We start from the raw sequence: 21,102 nt of genomic DNA, 5'->3' as shown, positions 1-21,102 counted from the left end.
CCCTGATGATATTATTGACCGAGTTATATCAACTATAAACGAACTGTTCTTTTATTGGCACAAAGATAATATGTCGTTAGTTCAATAACATTTTAAACGCTTTAGACGTTAACCTTCCCAAACAAATTATTCCCTGGAAAACGTATAATAGGCGTGTTTTTAATTTTTTGTACGAAGTGGGATATTTTCCTAACGAAATTAAAATTTGACGATTTGCCGATTTTGTATTTAAAAAATAGGAACAGATTATTTTTTGGTACATTTATTTATTTAAACTACAAGAATTAAGTTACGTTATATAAATTAAATTTCTAGTTTCACAATAAATTTTTATAGAAAGGCCCTGTTTTGGTCACGGCATACTTTGAATTATTAGTTGATCAGAATCTCAGGGGTGTTAATGGCAGCGAAGGAGAACCTCTTCCTGGGCATTCCGGGACAGGGTTTTTGCTTCGGAGGATTTGATTGAGGGACAGGGAATTGCTTGCAGCCTTCTTTGGGACAGACGAACGGCCTCTTTTTATCAACTTTCGGCAGTGGCCATGAAGGTATCGGGATCCATGGCTCAAAATCTCTAGCACAATTTGCATCTTTCGCATAATGAATATCCCGATTGAATTTAACGAATTGCAGTCTCTTATACAAATTGCGCAACCGTTCTACAATTTCATCGGCCACCATGGTCTTGTAAGCACAGACATGGTAGAGAGGTTGCATTGCTTGAATGTTTATTGCAATTTCGGATCTGACGAGGGTGCTAAAGAAGAATGGCAAAAATTTTGCGCAGGGATCTTTCTTCGGTTGGCACGGCTCAGGCTTATTGTCTGGCTTTTTAGGTTTCGGTTGACATGGACGAGGATAGAGGGTAGTTCTTGGTTTGCTTTTGTCAAGGGGCGGAAAACACGTAAGCTTTTTTGCATTCGGCTTCGCGCATTGCAGGAGAAGATTGCGGCAGAATTCTAAACGATTTTTATTCCGGATCTGTTTCAAAACCTGCGATAGTGGTATGCCATCATCGGTTTTTGTAGTGACATCAGCATCCGCTGAGAAAGTTACTTTGTCAGCGGTTGCAGATGATATTTGTTCATTCAATGTGTCCAATACAGTTTTCTGCGGGGTGTTTTGCTGAAAACATACGTAAGAAAATGGATCACGCAACACAATCGGATAACCTAATTCGTGTATAGTATCGTCTGAATCAGGTGTAAAGCATTCGTCGGTTTTCTGTAATGGAGTCCATAATGCCGAATCAATATTGTGGCACTCTGCAGTCAAAGTCGGCCATGGCTCATGGAGAAAATTCAAAGATTGGTGAAGGTCGTCCAATGTATAATATTCCCCTGGATTTTGGTTGGCGGAAATCGCAGAGTTTGTTGGCAACTCGACAGACGAGTGCCCTTCCCTCGACGCAAATTCTTGGTCTAATCTACCGGATATCGCAGAATTATGTTCTTGATTCATTTCGTCTCCACTTGAAAATTCTGACGGTGTCGAATATAGTCGCGATTCGTTGCTCCTTTTCGTTTTATTTGCGTTCAAATAGAGCAGTTTTAGCATTTCAACCTTAGCTAGCGTTCCGATTTGGTTGGGATTCAGATAAATATCACCCACTTTGAGATAACTTTGATTCCTTGTTGCAAACGGACTCTCAGCTGAACATTCGTCTGAACTTGAAACCTTTGGTCGCACTTTTTCCTTTCGAGTCATTTTTCGAATTTTATCTGTAATATAGCTAAATTCTTGTTCCTTTGCATGTCCTTCTGTTTTCGTTGGTTCCACTATACGTGACAAATCCGATTGAAGCGGATCTATGTCTCTTACAATACTATCTTCTTTCCCAAGATGAATGTCTTGGGCTTCTGGCATATTAGTTTCTACTTCAGGCTCTGCAACCGTCGCTGTAGTCGTTTCGTTAAATTTTTCAACCATTATTGGTCCCTTATTACCGTATTCATAAAACGGGAACACGGGACCGCCGTACGGATTCAACACTTCCGGCTGATTGTAGAAAGTGTCTTTGACATCCGACGTATAATCCATACAGCTGTCACGAATTAAACCACTCTCTTTAAAATCTTTACATCCTTCATCTATTGTAAACAAATGGAGCGAGTCTGTATGCAGCGGCGTAATCCTTTCCGATTTCATCTCTCTGTCTGGATTAATGCTGTTATCGTAAAACAAATCCAAGGGATTGGCCGCCTCATTTCCGTCCCTTTTCTCCATTTTACCATCCAGAGCCTTGGACTGTTGCGTCAAGTGTTGAAATATTCCACTGTAATACTTTTCAACGCAATGCCCTCTAACGAGATTCATATCTAGCTGTGAGTTACAATCTTTAAGAGACATATTTTTCATCTCTCTTATCAACAGTTCGTCTATATTACCAATGGGGGCACCGACGCAGCGCTTGGCGAGGTCATCCAGGTCAATTTGTTGGATTTTCTCGTTAGCAAAGAACTCTATGTCGTGACCCATGACCTTCGGTGTTGAGTTGAAACCTTCAATGTCCTTGGGACCGGCTTCTACGTGAGGTGTCTCATCAATTTTTTCCATTTTCTGAGCTAATGTTTCATCTATAATTCTCGCCGTTGTCGCTTTAACAGTGGCTGCATCATCATTACTTTGTACTCCAGCGTTGTATCCTTCATATGAAGCCTTTTCTTCGTTCTGTCGAGAGTCAGAACATCGGACATATTCAGCTTCGGGGGATCTGCTAATTTCCTTTTCCTCTCCCTGGTACTTCCCCTCGAGCTCGTGTTCACCGAAACATTTGTTTATTATCTGCCTCTGCTTCTCTGTCATTTCATCGTTGGATCCAGAGTCCGTGCTTTTTCCAAATTTGTTGAACACATCAAAAGTATCTGCGAAATGAGATTAATTAATTTGAACGCAGGATATATTTTAAATTACACCAGTTTGATTGATATCACATTAAGCTAATTGCTTCTTCGATTCAAAGATTATGTCTCATACGTAATTCTTCTACGTAATACAACTACAGTTTACTAGTAGGTTTTAACTACGAATTCTATATTAAAAATTAAGTTCAGGGCCATAAAAGTTTAATACTACGGCTGCAGCATCAGAGGAATATTTCGTTTATGTTATTGTGGAACGTTTTTCACTTTGAACTATAGATGAGATTGTCAAATTCTTCAACATTTGGCTAACACTAAGACAGTTTTGTAAAATAGATGTTTGAGGCATGCGATCTTTGATTTCAATCCAAGACGGAGTAAAAATAATCTTAGTAAAAATAACTAAAAATTCTACCTCATCACTATTCATTTATTTCTGCATATACCTGGTGAACTCAACGTTTTTGAATGCCATATATTAATGCCAGATAGCTTTGAAATTGGCATGCATGGAACAATCATTGAATGCCAACGCACCCAGGCATGCACAGAATAAATGAAACGCTCACGTATACAGTACATTTGGTCATGAAAGTCCTTGATTTAAAGGATCCTTACAATTATTTATCTTCTTTTTCACGGGTCTGAATTCCCTAACGAGAATTCTTGGTAGGAAAGCAACCGCGAAAGCCTGTTTGAATTTAGATAGTTTCAGCCGAAACATTTTGGATAAAATATATATATAATCAATTTACAAGATACATGCTATCCTTACTTTAAAATTTTTGTGACATTCGTTTTATTTTATTATAAGTTTTCTTCTTTCAGTTAAATTTCAATCAAACTAGCCAGTTATAATTTACATTCGAATAAGTTGTGTAATTACTAAATATACACATTAAAATATTTTTAATAATATTAAATTATTAAGTAGGAATGACATGTAATTGTATATGCAAGTCTTTTTATGGTAGTGGTTTGAAACTGTTACATTAGAACAAAGTTTGAGGATAATTGCCGTACAGTAACTTTACCATGACAACTTTGTTTAAATTAAAAAATAATTAAATGACGCATTTATTCCATTCAACAGACTCCTTCGTCTTTTTTCCACACGGCACTGAAAAATATAATTCGTCCAACGAATAAAAACGTTGACATTGGCAAAATATTCCGAGATTACAGTGCGAATGAAGCCATAGCATAAAAAAAACTTTACCACAAGCTTTGAATACTCAAATTAAACACAGTTTCCAGTTTTACATTAATAAATAACTCGCAAATGATAGTATCAACATATTTATATTAATGAAAATGTATGATTCGTTTTAACATCATGTTTCGGGACAATCGAACTTTCTAATTATTATGTCACCGACCGATAATTTTGTTTTTAGGAGACATCATATTTATTTAATATTTTAAATATTTTCTTAATAGGATTTTGCAACAAAGCAAAGAATCAAATTCAGAAAATTTTACAAAAATTCTTCTATGTATCATTATAAGACCACAGTTGTAATGTTATGTTTTTGTTGGTTATGTTGTTATGATATACGTTGAGGATTTTATTAACAAATAGATTTTAGCTAGGACGAGTATAGCAACTTACAATATAGTTTTATTGTATTAAATATTCACCCATTAAAATGTTAAATGATTATAAAACAATAAATACTGACTGACCTTTGTTTATTTATCAGATCAATAACACCGTTTAAAATTTTAATAAAATTTTACAATATAAAAATAGATATGTTTTAACTAATTTAATTATTTTTTCATCCATATTATGATATAAAATTATAATATGTTTAGATTATATATTTTATTTCAATTATTACAATATGACAAACCTATTTCATTATCTTGACTTTTCTGACGCTGTGTGAAACGAAATGTCATATCAAATGCACGAAAATAACAAAAATGGCTGAAGAACAGGTGAGTACCAAAATATTATAAAAAAATAGATTATTTTAACATAATTATAGGTGAAAAAATTATTTCTAATGTATTTTGTAATCAAACAATTAACTATAATGACAAAATTATGAACCATCTCTTTGTTATCAAGTTTTTGGAGGACAGTATTTCGTGCTCTTCAGGATGCGTATTAAAGTGAAATTGGGTGTAATTTACAACAATGTTGAATTATATATTGAAATGCGATATTTAAAACGTTTAAATTCTATTAGAAATTTCGTTAAATATGACATATTTACCGGCACTTTGGTTATAATGATCATGACAACTGGATTACCCTTGAAATACGATGGTTGTATTTACAAAAATGATGTAGATTTCAAATGTTTGAACTCAATTTTATTCGTAATATCTCGATGAAATACTATAAGTGCGCTGTTATAAACCTAAACTAGCCAGTATTTTTTTTTGTTTAATCACAAATGAGCATTGTGTCAATGGACGTTCAGATTCAATCAGCTAACGCATTCATCGCCTGACAATAGTTTTTGTTTAATATTGTTGATAAATAACTATTTATATATAATTTAAAAAAATTATTACTAACAAATATCTCATAGAGAGGAATTTCAATTTTTTTTAAACATTATAGTGTTTTATAAATTTTGCTGTGAAAATTACATTTTATTTAATTAAAGCTATTTCTTGTAACGATATACTTCAAAATATTAAAGTTATTTGAAAATAGTTACATATAAATAAGAGTTTTGTAATCAGTTTAAAGAGAGATTTGAAAAATTTTCCGTACAATTACAGTACTTGAATACAAATAGGATGTATAGGAGAATATATGGATACGAGTAGGATGTAAACCTGCATCCTCCGGGATACAGCATTCTACTTGCTTTGCCGACTAAGCTATTGTTTCTTAACATTGTCTTAATGTTAAAATATATATATATATATATACTATAACTTTACTTGTGATTTGTGATTGTTTTTCCTTTCCTTGTGTATCTGATGTGCTAAGCGTTGCTATTCCTTGTTAAATATCACTAACATTTGTCGGTATAGCATTTAGTTTGTGAGATATTGTGATTTCACCTACAATGTCCATTTAAAGTTTAAATTCACATACATAAGGTCTGATAGTTCTAAAAAAGTTTCTATTAAAATTATATTAAGCAACGTAGTGGTATATTATTCCTTACTAAGCGACACATTTTTAAAAGTTTTGCTCGTCTAATTACAGACGGTTGCTAGTATTATATTCAGAAGTTTTAATTCATAGTATCAGCGAAGGTATATCAATGAAATACTGTTAACTATCTGTATTTAGTACAATCACACTTCACACTCGTGCTAAGGTTACAACCTAGATTCATATATCTCTTTAAATATTGATATAAAAATCATCTTCAAGTTATTTAATATATGTAAAATAATTCAAAAAATTGGATTAGTATGAAAAAAAAAACAAAATGGAGAAAAAGGTGTTTTATTTCTATTCGTAAACATCATCATCATCATCAGCCTATCAGCCCACTACTGAACAAAGGCTTTTTCTCGCACGGAGAAGGTTAGAGCATTAATCACCACACTCGTAATGTAAATGATTTAATATAATTTTAGTTTTTAAAAAAACCTGTTATTTTATTGGGCAGTTCTCATATCTGGCGATGATGCAGCTTACTTAGCTTAGACCCTGGCTTTTGTTGATTCATTTATTACAACGGATATCGGATATTTGTAGCTATACTGACTCGATCTAACGGAAATGTCTCCCGAGATGTATATATGAAAGTTCTGGAGACATATATATATATATATTTGGCCATACATATGTTGTATCAGTGAAAGTCCATCAGTATATAGATTATACTTAAACATTGTTCAAATAATTTCTATTGTATATAAAAATAAATTAATGGGTACTAATCAAATTGAATAGATTATATATATATGTATATTGTTACCATATAATTTGTTATTTTAAATAATTATTTGGTACATTGCTTGTATGTTAAAATAGTAACAGAAAAATAGTTCTTAAATACTAAGAGATATATACTAGGTTTAACATTAGGCTATGTGTACATGTGTGATAGTTCTAATAGGAAATATAGAATAGTGAAAATTAATAACAACATCGAGTTCTGTGGTGACCTGTATGGTTAAGGATGTAAGTATGGCTGCCGGATGAATTTAAATTCCAGGTGTAAATTTATCATTCCAGGAGGTGATTAGAATAGAGCATCTCTGTAAGCAACTGTACGAGTCCCAGGATCCTCATCTGCGGGACCAGGCGGAGATAACAGTTGTCAATTTCCAGGTTAGATAAATTATATATATATATGTATATATCTTTGCCAGGTTAATAGTTCCTACGTTGACACTCATTTTAATTACTTTGCCCTCTTGAATTCTCTCATAGATCTTTAAGTACCTAATAGATCATATCTTTGAAATTTTTTAGTTAAAAAAAAAACTCTGATCCAAAACACCAGATGAATAGATATTTTCATGATTATAATGAAGTAATTCTGATGATTTTGTGATATGAGAAATCCTTGTAATGATTAAAAAAATATATTTTTGGTTCACTTAAAAGATTTTTAAGTAGAAACAGTTTAGAAATTAACTATTCTCCAACTATATTGAATTCGTTGTAATCGTATCAAGATTATTTACGATCTGTCGTAAATTTAAATATCTCAAGTTATTTTGGTCGTACCATATAAGTGTTCGTATCTGTCAAAGGTTCGTTGAACTGTGAACCAAAAAAAAAAAAATAAATTATATCTGTTATCGCCGTTCAAAGAATATTCCCAGTGAATTAGTGTCATGGCTCTAACAAACCTTGGCTATATACGACTAGGTTAAAATTTTATGTACCTTGGTTATGGGGGAGAGGGGGGGGGGGTTGGATTGAGACGAAAAGTTTCAGCAGTCAATGTGTTCACCGTGCGGGTGCCGGGGCCATCGTTGCAGGGAGAGGAGCTTCAACAGTGCCTGGGACCTACGACCCAGGTGTAGGTTTAAGGGCCCTATCTAACGCGTTAAACGCTCACCTCCACCGTCCCAGCTCCTCTCTCTGCCCAACCAAATTTGTAAATTTTCCGGTTATATTCCTCAGGAGTCTCCGGACGCTCTCAGCAAGTGTCAGGCGTTGTTGGAGCGAGCTGATTCCAGTTATTCCCAACTCCTAGCAGCCACGACCCTATCCAAGCTAGTCAGCAGGTTAGTGTTTATCATGCCAAGGGAATAGACGCCGGTATCAGATACAAATTAAATATTTTTACATGTATGTCTTGTTGTTGCGTATAAAAAATAAGTTCACTGCAAAAAAGATCGTAAAAACATAATTTCCTAGGTAGACTTGTTAGTATTCGTTAGAAGCAGCCTTTCCCAAAGTGTGCAATAACTACCCCTTGTGGGGGCTGCGGACTTGAAACAATGGGGGCGCTGTGCTATGGCCTGGGGGTTGATTTGTAAATTAATTTAGCTAGGATAAGTTATGTTAGTTATCAGTAGCTGAAGAAATAATTTGTTCTCAAAGTGCGCAGTAGGCAGAGCAACTTTGGGAACGACTGGTTTGAAATAGCCTATATATATATATATATTTTACTTGTATATTACAGATCGACAACAAGTCTGTCTGTGCAACAACGACTGGACATCCGCAACTATGTCCTCAACTACTTGGCCACCCGGCCAAAGCTGGCCAACTTCGTCGTCCAGGTTATACATATACCTACATATACAGCCTCCCTGGATATAATACAACAATGTCTACAGACTTTGCTCACTCGCCGACACTAAATACTAATTTTCTTTATAAATCCTCAACCCATTGCGTTAAGCTCGGTAATATTTACGTAATTATTGGGGGCCATCCGTAAAGTAAGTCACACGTTATTGGGGAGGGAGGGTATCACCGAAGTGTGGTAAGGGCGAGGCGTGGGGGGGGGGGTCAATAGTTTTGGGACGTCACATTTTTAAATTTAAAAAATTACATGATGTACACTTATTCATAATCCAGCATTCTCGCTGTGAGATAATCTCTCATTCATCGTGACTTAACTGCTACAGCGGCGTTGTGACGTAACTGAGACGCTGAAATTCACGAGATATTCTGATGGTAAGGATCTTGGTAGTTCTAAGGAGGTTCGAGCGCGTCTGATGCAAAAAAAAACTCATACTCTGAGCTTTGAAGTTAAGTTTATATACATACATGGCGTGTTTCTGTTATATATATATATATATATTTTAAATTAAAAAAAAATGGGTGACGTCACATCGGGAGAGTTTCATAAGTAATAAAACTAGTGTGACGTAATTCGTGGATGACCTAGTGGGTGATGATTTTAGTAAATTAGAGAAGTATATAGGAGTAAATAAATGTCTATAGTAAGAGTAATAATACACATATATATATATATATATATACAATTATGTGCAGGCGTTGGTGTCCCTGTTTGCCCGGATCACGAAGCTTGGCTGGTTCGACATGGTTAAGGAGGAATATGTTTTCCACAACGTCATGAGTGATGTGTCTAGCTTCCTGCAGGTATGGGAACAGCGTTGAGACTCAGTAGACCCACCTAGATCTTAGTAGACCGTAGCAGACTTTGAAAGACCACGGTTGTTTTGTTAGAATTTGATACATTTTATTAGTACTTAGTACATCTTAATATATCTCGGTAGAATTTGCGACCTCTTTTGGTCTTAGTAAACCTGAATAGACCGTAGTAGACCTGAGTATACCTTGACATACCTGAGTAGACCCTAATAGAAATGAGTGGACATTGGTACATTTATTAAACCTTTATTAAAATGGCTCATCCCACATTTGTCACTCATTCTGTATATAACTCTTTTCAACCTATACAGCAGATATTTGTAAATTAAATATTCCCTCTCTAATTTTTATTAAACCTTACCTAAATTCATTTATCAAAATTCTGAATGTCCGTTAGGTTACTGCGTTTGTCTCAGGCTATTTAGGAAATCAGGAAAACCCTAAAAAAATAACCTGGTTCTCTAATAAGTAGTCTATTTAAGGAAAATATTTAATGTCCCAACTATTAAGATACTTAAAGAAGTTTAGCGTTAGTGGTCAGAAAAATCCTGTACAGCACGAGCGCTGTGCGCCCCGAGTAAGATTAACAAAACATTACCAGGGCGGAGCTGAGCTGTGTTGCGTGGGCGTGCAACTGCTGTCGTGTCTGGTGCAAGAGATGAACGCGCTGTCTGACGCGGATGCTGCGAGATCGTTGGCTAAGCAGAGGAAGATAGCGTCCAGCTTCAGGTTATTATAATATTTTTTTGGTTTCGTCTCTTTCGACATGCGACAGACATACAAATATGTAATGTCAGCTTGTAATGCCTGGTGGGTGGAACGCCAGATGAGGTCCCATGTATGGTGTAAATTTTACGTAGACAGAAAAAATACATTTGATGCTAGCTTTTTGTTTCATTGATAGTAATAATTTTAAACTTAATTTTCTTATTTATTACATACATAATGAGTATTTTCTTATTTTCTGTGTTAGTTTTATTTAAATAAACACGCGGAGGTCCCATCGGTATATAGTTATTCGCAAAATTATTTAAATCCAGGGACACCCAGTTGTATGAGATGTTCCGTCTGTCGTGTTCCCTGTTGGGGGCAGCGCGACGCGAAGCCCTAGAGACAATGGGGGAGCCCTACACGTTACTCACAGCGCTCCTGCGACTGGCGCACAACTGTCTGGCGTTCGACTTCATCGGTACTACTACGGACGAGAGCTCGGACGACCTTTGTACTGTGCAGGTATCCTAAAAATATTTTTTTTTTTAAGTTTTCCATAGAAATAATATGTTAGTATAAAAGTGTTTATAATTTTAGGAGAAATATGTGAAATAATGAAAAGTTATCGAGTCTTAGGTGATCTTCGAGATGATGCAAACATTAGCTCGTTGTACGAAAGTCCTCCCAAAAAGATCTATTGATTGTATAAATGGTAATAGGTCGGGTGATCTTACTTAAAACAGTTTGTTGACATAATTTATCTTGTCTCGTTGTCCAGATACCAACAGCGTGGAGGCCGACGTTCCTAGAGCCCGGGACCTTGGAGCTATTCTTCAATCTGTACCACGGCGTGAGATCAACCGGTTCGTTGTCGCTGGCCTGTCTCGTACAGCTGGCCAGCGTAAGGAGATCTCTGTTCAGTAACAGCGAGCGGGCGAAGTTCCTGAACCGATTGGCAGCTGGTGTTATGAGGATCTTGGAGGACACGCAGGTGTTTAGCTTCATGACTTTAAAACTCGTTTTATTTCACCATCATCATCATCATCATCATCATCATCATCAGCCTATAGGAGCCCACTGCTGAGCAAAGGCCTCTTCTCACATGGAGAAAGTTAGAGCATTAGTCACCACGCTTGCTCAAGACGGGTTGGCGATTTCGATTTATTTCACCATACAAAATACTATTGTAAAATATCTGTACTGTTTTCATATATATATATATATGTATTTTATATGACCGGTTGAATAGAAGTGTTAACCCATTCCTACCCCAGGGTCTCTCAGACCCGACCAACTACCACGAGTTCTGTCGTCTCCTCGCGCGCCTCAAGTCCAACTACCAGCTGGGCGAGCTGGTGATGGTGGACAACTACCCGCGCCTCATCGAGCTGGTAGCCAAGTTCACGGTCCAGAGCCTGCAGGTACGTTGATTGTATACGCGGGTGTGGTCTACCCGGACCTTTGATTGATTGACTGATTGATTGATTGTGGAATTTCAATAGATTATGATCAGATATTAATAAATCATATAGATTGTATAACGAAATCTAAGAAATGCGCGATTATTCATTTATATGAAACTAATATTTTTCGGTATGATACGCGTTATTTTTTTTCTTATTAAAAAAAACAACTCCATACTTCCCACGTTTCGGTTACTTCGTTGCTGGAAAGTAACCGAACTTGGTTCTTGGTTACTATGTAGATCCGAAAATTGTAGTATCATTTAAATGCATTACGTTTAAAGATCAGCTATTTGTTCCCAGGTGTGGCAATTCGCTCCCAACAGCGTTCACTACCTGCTGTCGCTGTGGCAGCGGATGGTGGCCTCCGTGCCGTACGTGAAGGCTTCGGAGCCACACTTGCTGGACGTGTACGCGCCGGGGGTCACAGCGGCGTACGTGGCCTCCAGGCTGGACAGCGTCCCCGTCCTCGTCAGGTAGGTGTAGTGCGTGTACGTACACACATACAGATAAAAAAATGTACCTACAGAGTTCTTCGTCCATACATCCAGCGAAGGCCTGGAGGATCCGCTGGACGAGGTGGGCACTGTGCAGCAGCAGCTGGAGCAGGTGTCGGTGATAGGGCGCTGCGAGTACGGCAAGACCTGCCAGCTGCTGGTGGCGCACTTCGACCAGGCGGCGGCCGCGTACACCGTGGAGACCGACCCTCGACAGATACTGGTGTTACAAGGTAGGGGTAGGATATATATATATATATATATATATATATATCTGTAAGTCAGCTCTATGCTCATGATTTGATTGAATAACATGTACAAAGACTATCAAGATTCTTAACAGAGACATAATAGATGTGTTGGACCACAGAATAAAAATAATACTCTATTCCAGGTCAGCTGAGCTGGTTGGTGTACATAATAGGGGCGGCGATCGGCGGCAGGGCGTCGCTGAACACGAGCGAGGAGAACGACGCCATGGACGGGGAGCTGGTGTGCCGGGTGCTGAGGCTGATGGACCTCACGGACTCCAGGCTGGCTGCGGTTAGTATGACGGGGACAGCTCGGGCGGGTTGTCTGATGATGGACAGGTCGGAGTTGGATAATGATGGGTTGTGATGTCTGAAGTGTGACCCTGGTTATATATTTTTTTTAATATATAGAACCTTTTTTTGCGTGAGAACAGTTCAAAAACATCCTTATTTAGGAGAATAATAAAATATAGACGGGCTACGCTCGCGACTCAGTGCGGGTTAGTCGAATAACAATAAAGAAAATTTCAATCATAAAACTCGCCTCAGTCATTCCTTGCTTGAACTATCTGCCAGAGAAACTCGCATCAAAATAAGTCCAGTCATTACTGAGATATGATGCAACGAACAGTCTTATCTTAGTACATACACCGTACCATCATCATCAGCCTATCGGAGCCCACTGCTGAGTAACGGCCTCTTCTCACATGGAGAAGGTTAGAGCATTAATCACCACGCTCGCTCAAGACGGGTTGGCGATTTCAATCTTATAATCTGAAATTACAAGACCAGGTTTCCTCACGATGTTTTCCTTCACCGTCCGTCAGTGATGTCTGAATACTCTTAGAGAGTACATATGAAAAGATCACATCGGTACTTGCCAGGTTTCGAACCCGCGCCCTCGCGTGTGAGAGGCGGGCCTTTAACCTCCAGGCCACATACTGTTTGTAATTTAGAATTACATTTAGTAAGAAGCCAGTGTTCTAACGCGGACAGTACAAATCCGATTATTTATATACACAGCCTTGTACAAGTAATATCTATGCAACAGGGTGGCTGTGAGAAGCTGGAGCTGGCTATGATGTCGTTCTTCGAAGCCTTCAGGAAGATCTACGTGGGCGAACAGGTCCAGAAGAACAGCAAGGTGTACGGACGTCTCAGTGAGGTGCTGGGACTGAACAACGAAAGCCAGCTGCTGAGTGTCATCATGAGGAAGATGTGAGTGCTTGGTGCTTGGTTTCAATTTGGTGCTGGATTGCATTGATTCTGTAAGCAAACGAGTGCGTATTTCAGCTAGGCTGACGTCACTCACACTGTTACTTCGCTGCACAGCAGCAATGCCATATATTTGGTTGGAATCTACCCGCTCGCTCTTTCCCTCTCCTACTTGCTACATTTGCGTATCTCTTTCTCTCTCCCACCCCAAAATAACGCGACCCTGTCGGAAGTAGCATGGCAAGTTTCAGTTCAAAAAGTTTGTGCTTGTATCTAAAGTTTAGTTACGCTTTGACGTAAAAATGATTAAATAGATTGTAATGAAACTTTTGCTATAACACAGATCACACATCGGGATCGAGTGTGAGACATGTTTTATTCTTCGCTAGTGTATGTTCCCGGGAATAAGTTGCGCGTAACTCGTCTGAGGCCACGACGCGTCCTAGATGGCGCTGGTGTCCAGTCGGATCCATTTTGAAAGTCATAGTATTATACGCGAAGTGCGCGCAAACAAAGTGGCGGGCGAAAGTTAGTGTAGATATTTATACCGCGACATTGCTCCGTAAGGTCACTCAGAATAACAGAACGACCAAAAATTGCTTCTTTTTTCGCATATTGAAATCTTGTTTGGGATGCCATTTTTGTATGGTAAAAAATAACTATCCCAAATTTATTTATTATTAAGGATATTTATATATATATATAAGTGAAAAAAATAAATAAATTCGTGTGTCTGTTCATGTAACTTAAAGATACATTAAATTGATAATCTGTATATTAATTAATTCAATGTTACTAAACACTTGTCGCTAGCGTAATACTGGTGTCATATACGATATAGCTAAATCAGAATCATTGGCGCCGTTACGCTTTACGTTACGTTACGTTACGCGTTACGTTACGTTACGTTACGCTACGGTTTACCATCCGATAAGAAGCTATCAGTACAATAAAATATATATATCTCAGCCATCTCATAATATATACAATGTTGCCAACAGCATAACAAATCTAAAGTATTGGGGAGGTTCAAAGGCAATTATCAGCAAGACGTTGTCGCTGCTGAGCGATCTGAGCGGTGGGTACTCGTGTGTGAGGAAGCTGGTCAAACTGGAGGAAGTGCAATTCATGCTGTCACATCACACGGTGAGCTGCTGCGTCATATGGTAGGGCTTACAGTAAGCGCTTATAGGACAAGGCTTACCTGATGAGTGTAGGTTATTGCTTACAGTTTATCGTGTATAGCGTATAGAAAATTACATTCAGGAATACGATACCGTTTAAACATTATAGATATTCTAAAAAAGATATCTTTTTTTTATCTTAAAAGGGAAGTCATTCTACACGCAATAAAAGATACATGGAGGCTCCAAAGCTGATATGATATTTTTGAATATTTATTTAAATATAGCCATGTCTTAATATCCGCTATAGTAGCAAGGCTTTAAGATACGAGAGTACCTTGAATGTTTTTCTTTATATATATATTCTGTAATTTTTAAAGCAAACTTTCCCAAGGTAGGTGATAACGTCCTCTCTTGGGCTCCACAAGCCTAGGGCGGTAAGAGACCCAAAAAGGCATAGGCGAGATTTTTAATTCCATTCAGCTAGGAATAGTCCTTCAGTAGCTGAACTTGTAATTTCTCAAAGTGGCTAGTAACAAAATAAGTTTGGGAACCGCTGACGTGATGTACACAGGCCGAGCACTTCCCTTTCCTCGGCGTGGGAGCCGGGAGCGCTGAGATGAGATGCAGGAGCATGCTGTACACAGCTCTCGGGAGACTGCTCATGGTGGAGCTGGGAGAGGACGAGCAGAAATTTGCCGCTTTCGTTATGCCGTTGTCCGGTGAGTGAATTGATGATTACGAGTGATGATTTGAGTGAATTTCAAGACTGACGTTGATTGGTTGAGTGAATGTTTCAGACTCTACAGAGTGAGTGAGTGAGGCAGCCGTATAAGCAGGCGGTTGTCACTTATTCCGTCAGTGAATTCGTGATTGCTCTGCTCAGAATTTTGATGATGATGATGAGTGACATAATTGAGTGAGTGACTTAGATCTCATCACTACCCAGTCATACGGAATAAGATAATATCTCTTCCAGCGGCCTTCGAAAACATTATGGGTCTCCTGAACCCGGGGGACAGTTCCATGTACGCGTCTGAAGAAGCCAAGAAGACGCTCATAGGAGTAGCTCGCGATCTCTGCGGACTGGCCTTCGCCTTCAACACTAAGACGACCTACATGATGCTGTTTGATTGGATGTTAGTATATAACGAACACACACACAAACACACGCGCGCACACACACATACGCACGCTCGCGAACAAACTCAGGCACACAATATATATATATGGACAAAATCTCTAATATATATAAGTGTCTTATACACACAAACTTGCCTTAAAGAGTCAACTAATTTCAATGTAATTTACAAAGACACACGAACCGCGCCGACAGATACTCTCCCGCGCAAAACTCTACAAATCAAATGTCATCGCTCGAGTGTCACTGCGGGCGCGTTCCGGAATTTAAAGGTTCCGTTCAAATTAAATGTGTGTATATATACATACTGTTGTCATATCTCCCAGCTACCCCGTATACATGAAGCTGCTGCTCCGCGGGCTGGAGGTGTGGTTCAACGACCCGGCGGTCACCACCCCCGTGTTGAAGCTGGCCGCCGAGCTCGCCATGAACAGGAACCAGCGGCTGCAGTTCGACGTGAGTTCACCCAACGGTATACTACTGTTCAGGGAGCTGTCTAACATCATATGCGCGTACGGTGAGGATCCTACGTTGGTTTATAGCATAACATAACATATCATATCATATCATGTCATATCATATATCATATCACATAAAACAAATAATACTCACATTATATTAATTATATATTGTTATTGTATGTTAATATTAATTTATTTATCTTAAACATTTCGTTTTGAATGTTTACTTGTATGATACTACATTTATATATATATATATATTTGTAATTATATTAACTTGCAGGCAGCAGGATAACTACACTGGAAATTGCCAAGAAGCAAATGTACGCCAAGAAGCTGAAGGGCATCTCGCTGTGTTTCTCGATACTCAAGGCGGCCCTGTGCGGGAACTATGCTAACTTCGGAGTATTCAGGTATATAAGAATTAATATATCCCTCTCCCTCCCATATATATATATATATGTGGGAGGGAGAGGGATAACATCTAAATCTCTCTACAACCAGCTGAAATACTTGGGCTTGTCCAGGACCAATATCAATTAATTCTAAGAACGTACTTCGCAAGCAGCCCTAGTAGGTTAGCTTAATAGGGAATAGTTCCTAGGGACATCCAAAACGTTACCAGCCAAAGCCAATTAGGATCCATAACGGAAAGTAATGTGTGTTAATTATATATATATATATATGTGTGTGTGTGTGTGTGTGTGTTTATGTACCAGGTTGTACGGTGACGACGCCCTGGACAACGCGCTGAACATGTTCGTGAAGCTCCTCCTCAGCATACCACAGAGTGATCTGTTGGTGAGTTACAACACTTTTCTGTATATATCTATTATGTGTTTAGTAATATCTTAGTATCCCGTAAAACCGAGTTATATTTTATAATATCTTGTAATACCCAGTGATATCTCGTATATCCCCAGGACTATCCCAAGCTATCTCAGACGTACTACGTGTTACTGGAGCGCCTCGCCCAGGACCACATGCCTTTCCTAGCGTCGCTCCAGCCAGATGCAGCTCTGTACATACTGGCATCTATATCCGAGGGACTTACAGCGCTCGGTGAGATGTGATGAGAGTGATGAGATGTGATGAGTGTTATGGGACTGGTGGTAATATTACGTCATCAAACATTTGACTATCGCCTAAAAGTATAAAATAATCAGCTTTTAAAAACAATGTTAGTACGTTGAATTCGAAAACGATACCGACAAACAATGTACAGATATTTAAAATGAGAATTGTATGTCTTATTTTTTGGGCACGTAATATGAAATGATATGATATGATGATATGAATGATATGGTATGATATGATATGATGTGATGAATGATATGATGTGATGTGATGTGGAATAACAAATTGTTTTACAATAAGACAACTATTATATATGATATTGCTATTATTTTGTTTTAAAAGATTATTTTTGTTTACTTCATCATTACACAATATAAGCTTGTATGTACAGGTCCTTATAACATATACATAAGTGTTATCTTGATATCAATATAAAACGTAAATCATCCCGTTAGATACGAGCGTGTGCACGGGATGCTGCGCCACCCTGGACCACATCGTTACCTACCTCTTCAAACAGTTAGTGCAGAAGAGTGAGTTGATCTCATCAACGAATTGACTATATTTTTTTTTAATATTAAAATTATTTCCAAGTTCTTTCGTCCCAAGCTCTGATGTATCATCAGTGACGTCACAAGCCGTACCAACATAACAACGTCCCATAATATTTACAATGCCACAGTCTCAGGAACAGGAATTAATCTATTTTAGTGATGTTTCAATAAAATTTAAATTATTTTAAACATTAACCTTCCCATACAAAAATGTAATTTTAAATTATCGTAATATTTTCCTAAAATCAAAAAATACGTATCCGCGAGCGGAGCCCGGTTGTTATGTATGTGTATAATGTTACAGCCACCAACAAGGGCGGCAACAGACAAGTCCCCGAGAGCAACATGTTTATAGAGGTGTTGCAGCGGAGGCCTGAGATCATGCAGCAGCTATTGGCTACTGTAAGTAGAATATATATATATATATATATATATGTGTGTGTGTGTGTGTGTGTGTGTGTGTATTGTGCTATATCAAGGCTAAATGACAGAAACCAACATAATAGTGATCTACCCACGTTACACTTAGCATTATATTATTTTATAACACGGTCCAAGTACAACTAATTCCCATCATATAAACCAGCACCTAACATGTACACTTGAAATATATGTCTATGAAGTTTTTGAATAAGCTAAACTCCTTTATATGTAATCTCCAAACACATAACTATTTATAATCTGTGCACACTAAGAATATGTATACTTATCTGTACTAACACGATAAACAAAAATGTGACCAAGAATGTAAAAAATTTCCAGGTGCTGAACCTGATCATGTTTGAGGACTGCTGCAACCAGTGGTCCATGTCCAGGCCCCTGCTTGGCCTGGTACTTCTAAACGAGGAGCAGTTCTCCCGCCTCCGAGAGCAGATCATATCTCAGCAACCAGCTGATAAGCAACAACAGCTCGCTCAATGGTTCAACGGGCTCATGGCTGGGATTGAACCGAATCTCCTCACTAAGAACAGGGACAGGTGATGGGATAGGGTTGTACATTGATGCCTTCATATTAAGGCTCCATCTCCAGGCGTCCTTGGAAAATGCTATCCACTTATATGTATAATATATACAGAGGTCGTGGTGTCTAGAGGTTAAAGACCCGCCTCTAATGCACGAGAGCGCGGGTTCGAAACCTGGCAAGCACCGATGTGATCTTTTCCGAGTCATATGTACTCTCTTAGAGTATTCAGACACCACTGACGGACGGTGAAGGGAAAACATCGCGAGGAAACCTGGACTTGTAATTTCAAATTATAAGTTTGAAATCGCCAACCCGTCTTGAGCGAGCGTGGTGATTAATGCTCTAACCTCTCTTAAATATATATGTATTTCGTTATTATTACAGATTCACACAGAACCTCTCTATGCTGCGGCGTGACATCAACGATTTACTAAAGGGCAGCTCTGTGAACACCTCGGTGACGGACATGATGACGTCATAGCACGCTGACGTCACCGCCCCGACCACTGCGCCCAGTGACGCCACCGGGCCCATCCAGATGATGGAGCACAGCCACGTTACATGACGTTGTACACACGAGTCAATCAATGACATGTCAACTAATGATATAAGTACATCTCCGCTAACTGGTCACATTGTAAATTGTACAACCGAATCAACTTTGTACACACAGCTGATTGCGTTAATCGTACACGTCCGCCGTGTATAACTATTAACTATTGTTAACTAACGGGATTTGTACACAACGTTCGACTTGGTGTAATTTTAGCTTCATAAGGATGGTTCCCGGCTGTGACGTCACGACCCTAGTTTTTGACCTATGACGTCATCGTCAGCGGAAGGCTGTGCGTATGTAAATAGTGCTTCGGGCTTTCATAATTTCTCTCAAACAATTCCTAATTTAATGTACAAAATGTATGTTCCAACTAGCAATACAAACTACTGTGGTCTATGTCAGAACTAGCAAGGGGTCGTTGACCTTCCTTAATTTCTTCTTTGACCGCTCCGACCCGTTTATATATTACTTTCTGCATATCTTTACGGCTATGTTAATATTAGGCTGGAATCGCTTAACGTGATTAAAACCTTAGTGATAATGAAATGGTAAGTATCTGTAGGTTTTTGATTTTAATAACATCGAGCTGGTTGGTACATTGGCAGCTCGACCGGTCGCCATGTTTGATTTGCGCAAAATGGCGTCACCGCCATCTTAGTTATGTATGTATGTACGTCACACACGTGTGTGTGTGTGTGTGTAAATTTCCTATGATAAAATTCAATATTTTGTTACTATTGAAGATTTGGTTTTTATCTTGTAGACACGATTGTGATTGAGAATGTGAAAAATTTTTGTTGTTTATAAGATTTTATATTAGCGGATAGTTTCCATGGAAACGGCAACGGAAGTTCAACGCGAACGGATGTACGGGCAAGTAACGGATGCGGTTGATCTGTCTATAGATAAAGATATCTATAGACAGATGTTAAAACCGTAAGTTATAAAGCCGAGTCTACACGATTTTGTGCTCCCGTTTATTTTATAATTTGTGTTTTGTACGGACGAGTTGTAAATAGTGAATAATATGTGATTTGTACAAAGGGTGTGTGTTTTATTTTAAACTGTCTTCCCTTGTTTTTTTTTGCGGTTTTGTTCACAGAAACGGATGTCGTGTTTAAATATAGAATGGTTACTGTCAGCGCCATCTATCGTGTGTGTGACGTGACTTCGTACAAAATACATTTCGTACGAAAAGTTCTGGCAGTGCTGAAATTAGTTATCTGATGTACGATCTATATTATTGTAAAGTTTGATTAAAGTCGCTTCAGTAGTTTGTGCATGAAAGGGAAACAGACATCCAAACATACACTATTAATAGATTGGTTTATATTAATCATGTAAAGTGAACCTAATTCTGTAATGCGACATGCAATAGATAGGCAAAAATAATATAGGTGTTGTTGTAAATATTTAATTCTTATAAATACACGTGTGACGTCTAGGGTTTATAGATCGTTGATTTAATAAAAGAAATATATTATGGGAATTACCTATTTATTGAGAACTACTTTTTCTTAGGTTCCGTTCGTAAAATACGTCACATTAAAATCATCTTTTTGACCCCCCCCCCCCCTATTGTCACGCTGTGTCACACTTTCTGCGATTTCCCTGGAAATATTTGGTCATAAAAATAAAGGGAGTTCCCTGCTGAATATGATAAATTTCAAATGATAGTACACAGATTCCGAAAATTAAAAATATTTATTTAGTTATTAT

The 21,102-nt window shown here is 38.1% G+C and overlaps 2 protein-coding genes across 2 annotated transcripts; one reads left to right on the top strand and one right to left on the bottom strand.

Moving 5' to 3' along the window:
* Window positions 1-246: 246 nt before the first annotated feature.
* On the bottom strand, window positions 247-3,667 carry LOC116776797 (uncharacterized). Its single transcript, XM_032670040.2, has 2 exons — window positions 3,480-3,667; window positions 247-2,864 (listed from the first exon to the last, which is right to left on the bottom strand). The coding sequence occupies exons 1-2, from the start codon at window positions 3,583-3,585 to the stop codon at window positions 373-375; spliced, it is 2,598 nt and encodes an 865-aa protein (XP_032525931.2). The 5' UTR covers window positions 3,586-3,667; the 3' UTR covers window positions 247-372.
* Window positions 3,668-4,749: 1,082 nt separating this feature from the next.
* On the top strand, window positions 4,750-20,427 carry LOC116776799 (exportin-7). Its single transcript, XM_061529217.1, has 24 exons — window positions 4,750-4,805; window positions 7,024-7,119; window positions 7,924-8,027; window positions 8,429-8,528; window positions 9,250-9,357; window positions 9,971-10,098; window positions 10,410-10,602; window positions 10,859-11,071; window positions 11,355-11,501; window positions 11,847-12,019; window positions 12,095-12,273; window positions 12,435-12,583; window positions 13,343-13,509; window positions 14,508-14,652; window positions 15,205-15,352; window positions 15,610-15,769; window positions 16,098-16,288; window positions 16,516-16,645; window positions 16,952-17,033; window positions 17,156-17,294; window positions 17,765-17,842; window positions 18,168-18,265; window positions 18,626-18,840; window positions 19,212-20,427. Exons 1-24 carry the CDS (start codon window positions 4,791-4,793, stop codon window positions 19,306-19,308), a joined length of 3,255 nt encoding a protein of 1,084 aa, XP_061385201.1. The 5' UTR covers window positions 4,750-4,790; the 3' UTR covers window positions 19,309-20,427.
* The last annotated feature ends 675 nt before the right edge of the window (window positions 20,428-21,102 follow it).

Source organism: Danaus plexippus (genome assembly GCF_018135715.1).
Source record: "Danaus plexippus chromosome 29 unlocalized genomic scaffold, MEX_DaPlex mxdp_37, whole genome shotgun sequence".
Classification (NCBI taxonomy): domain Eukaryota; kingdom Metazoa; phylum Arthropoda; class Insecta; order Lepidoptera; family Nymphalidae; genus Danaus; species Danaus plexippus.
Note: the sequence above shows the minus strand (reverse complement) of the source record. Positions and strands in the feature narration are given on the sequence as shown.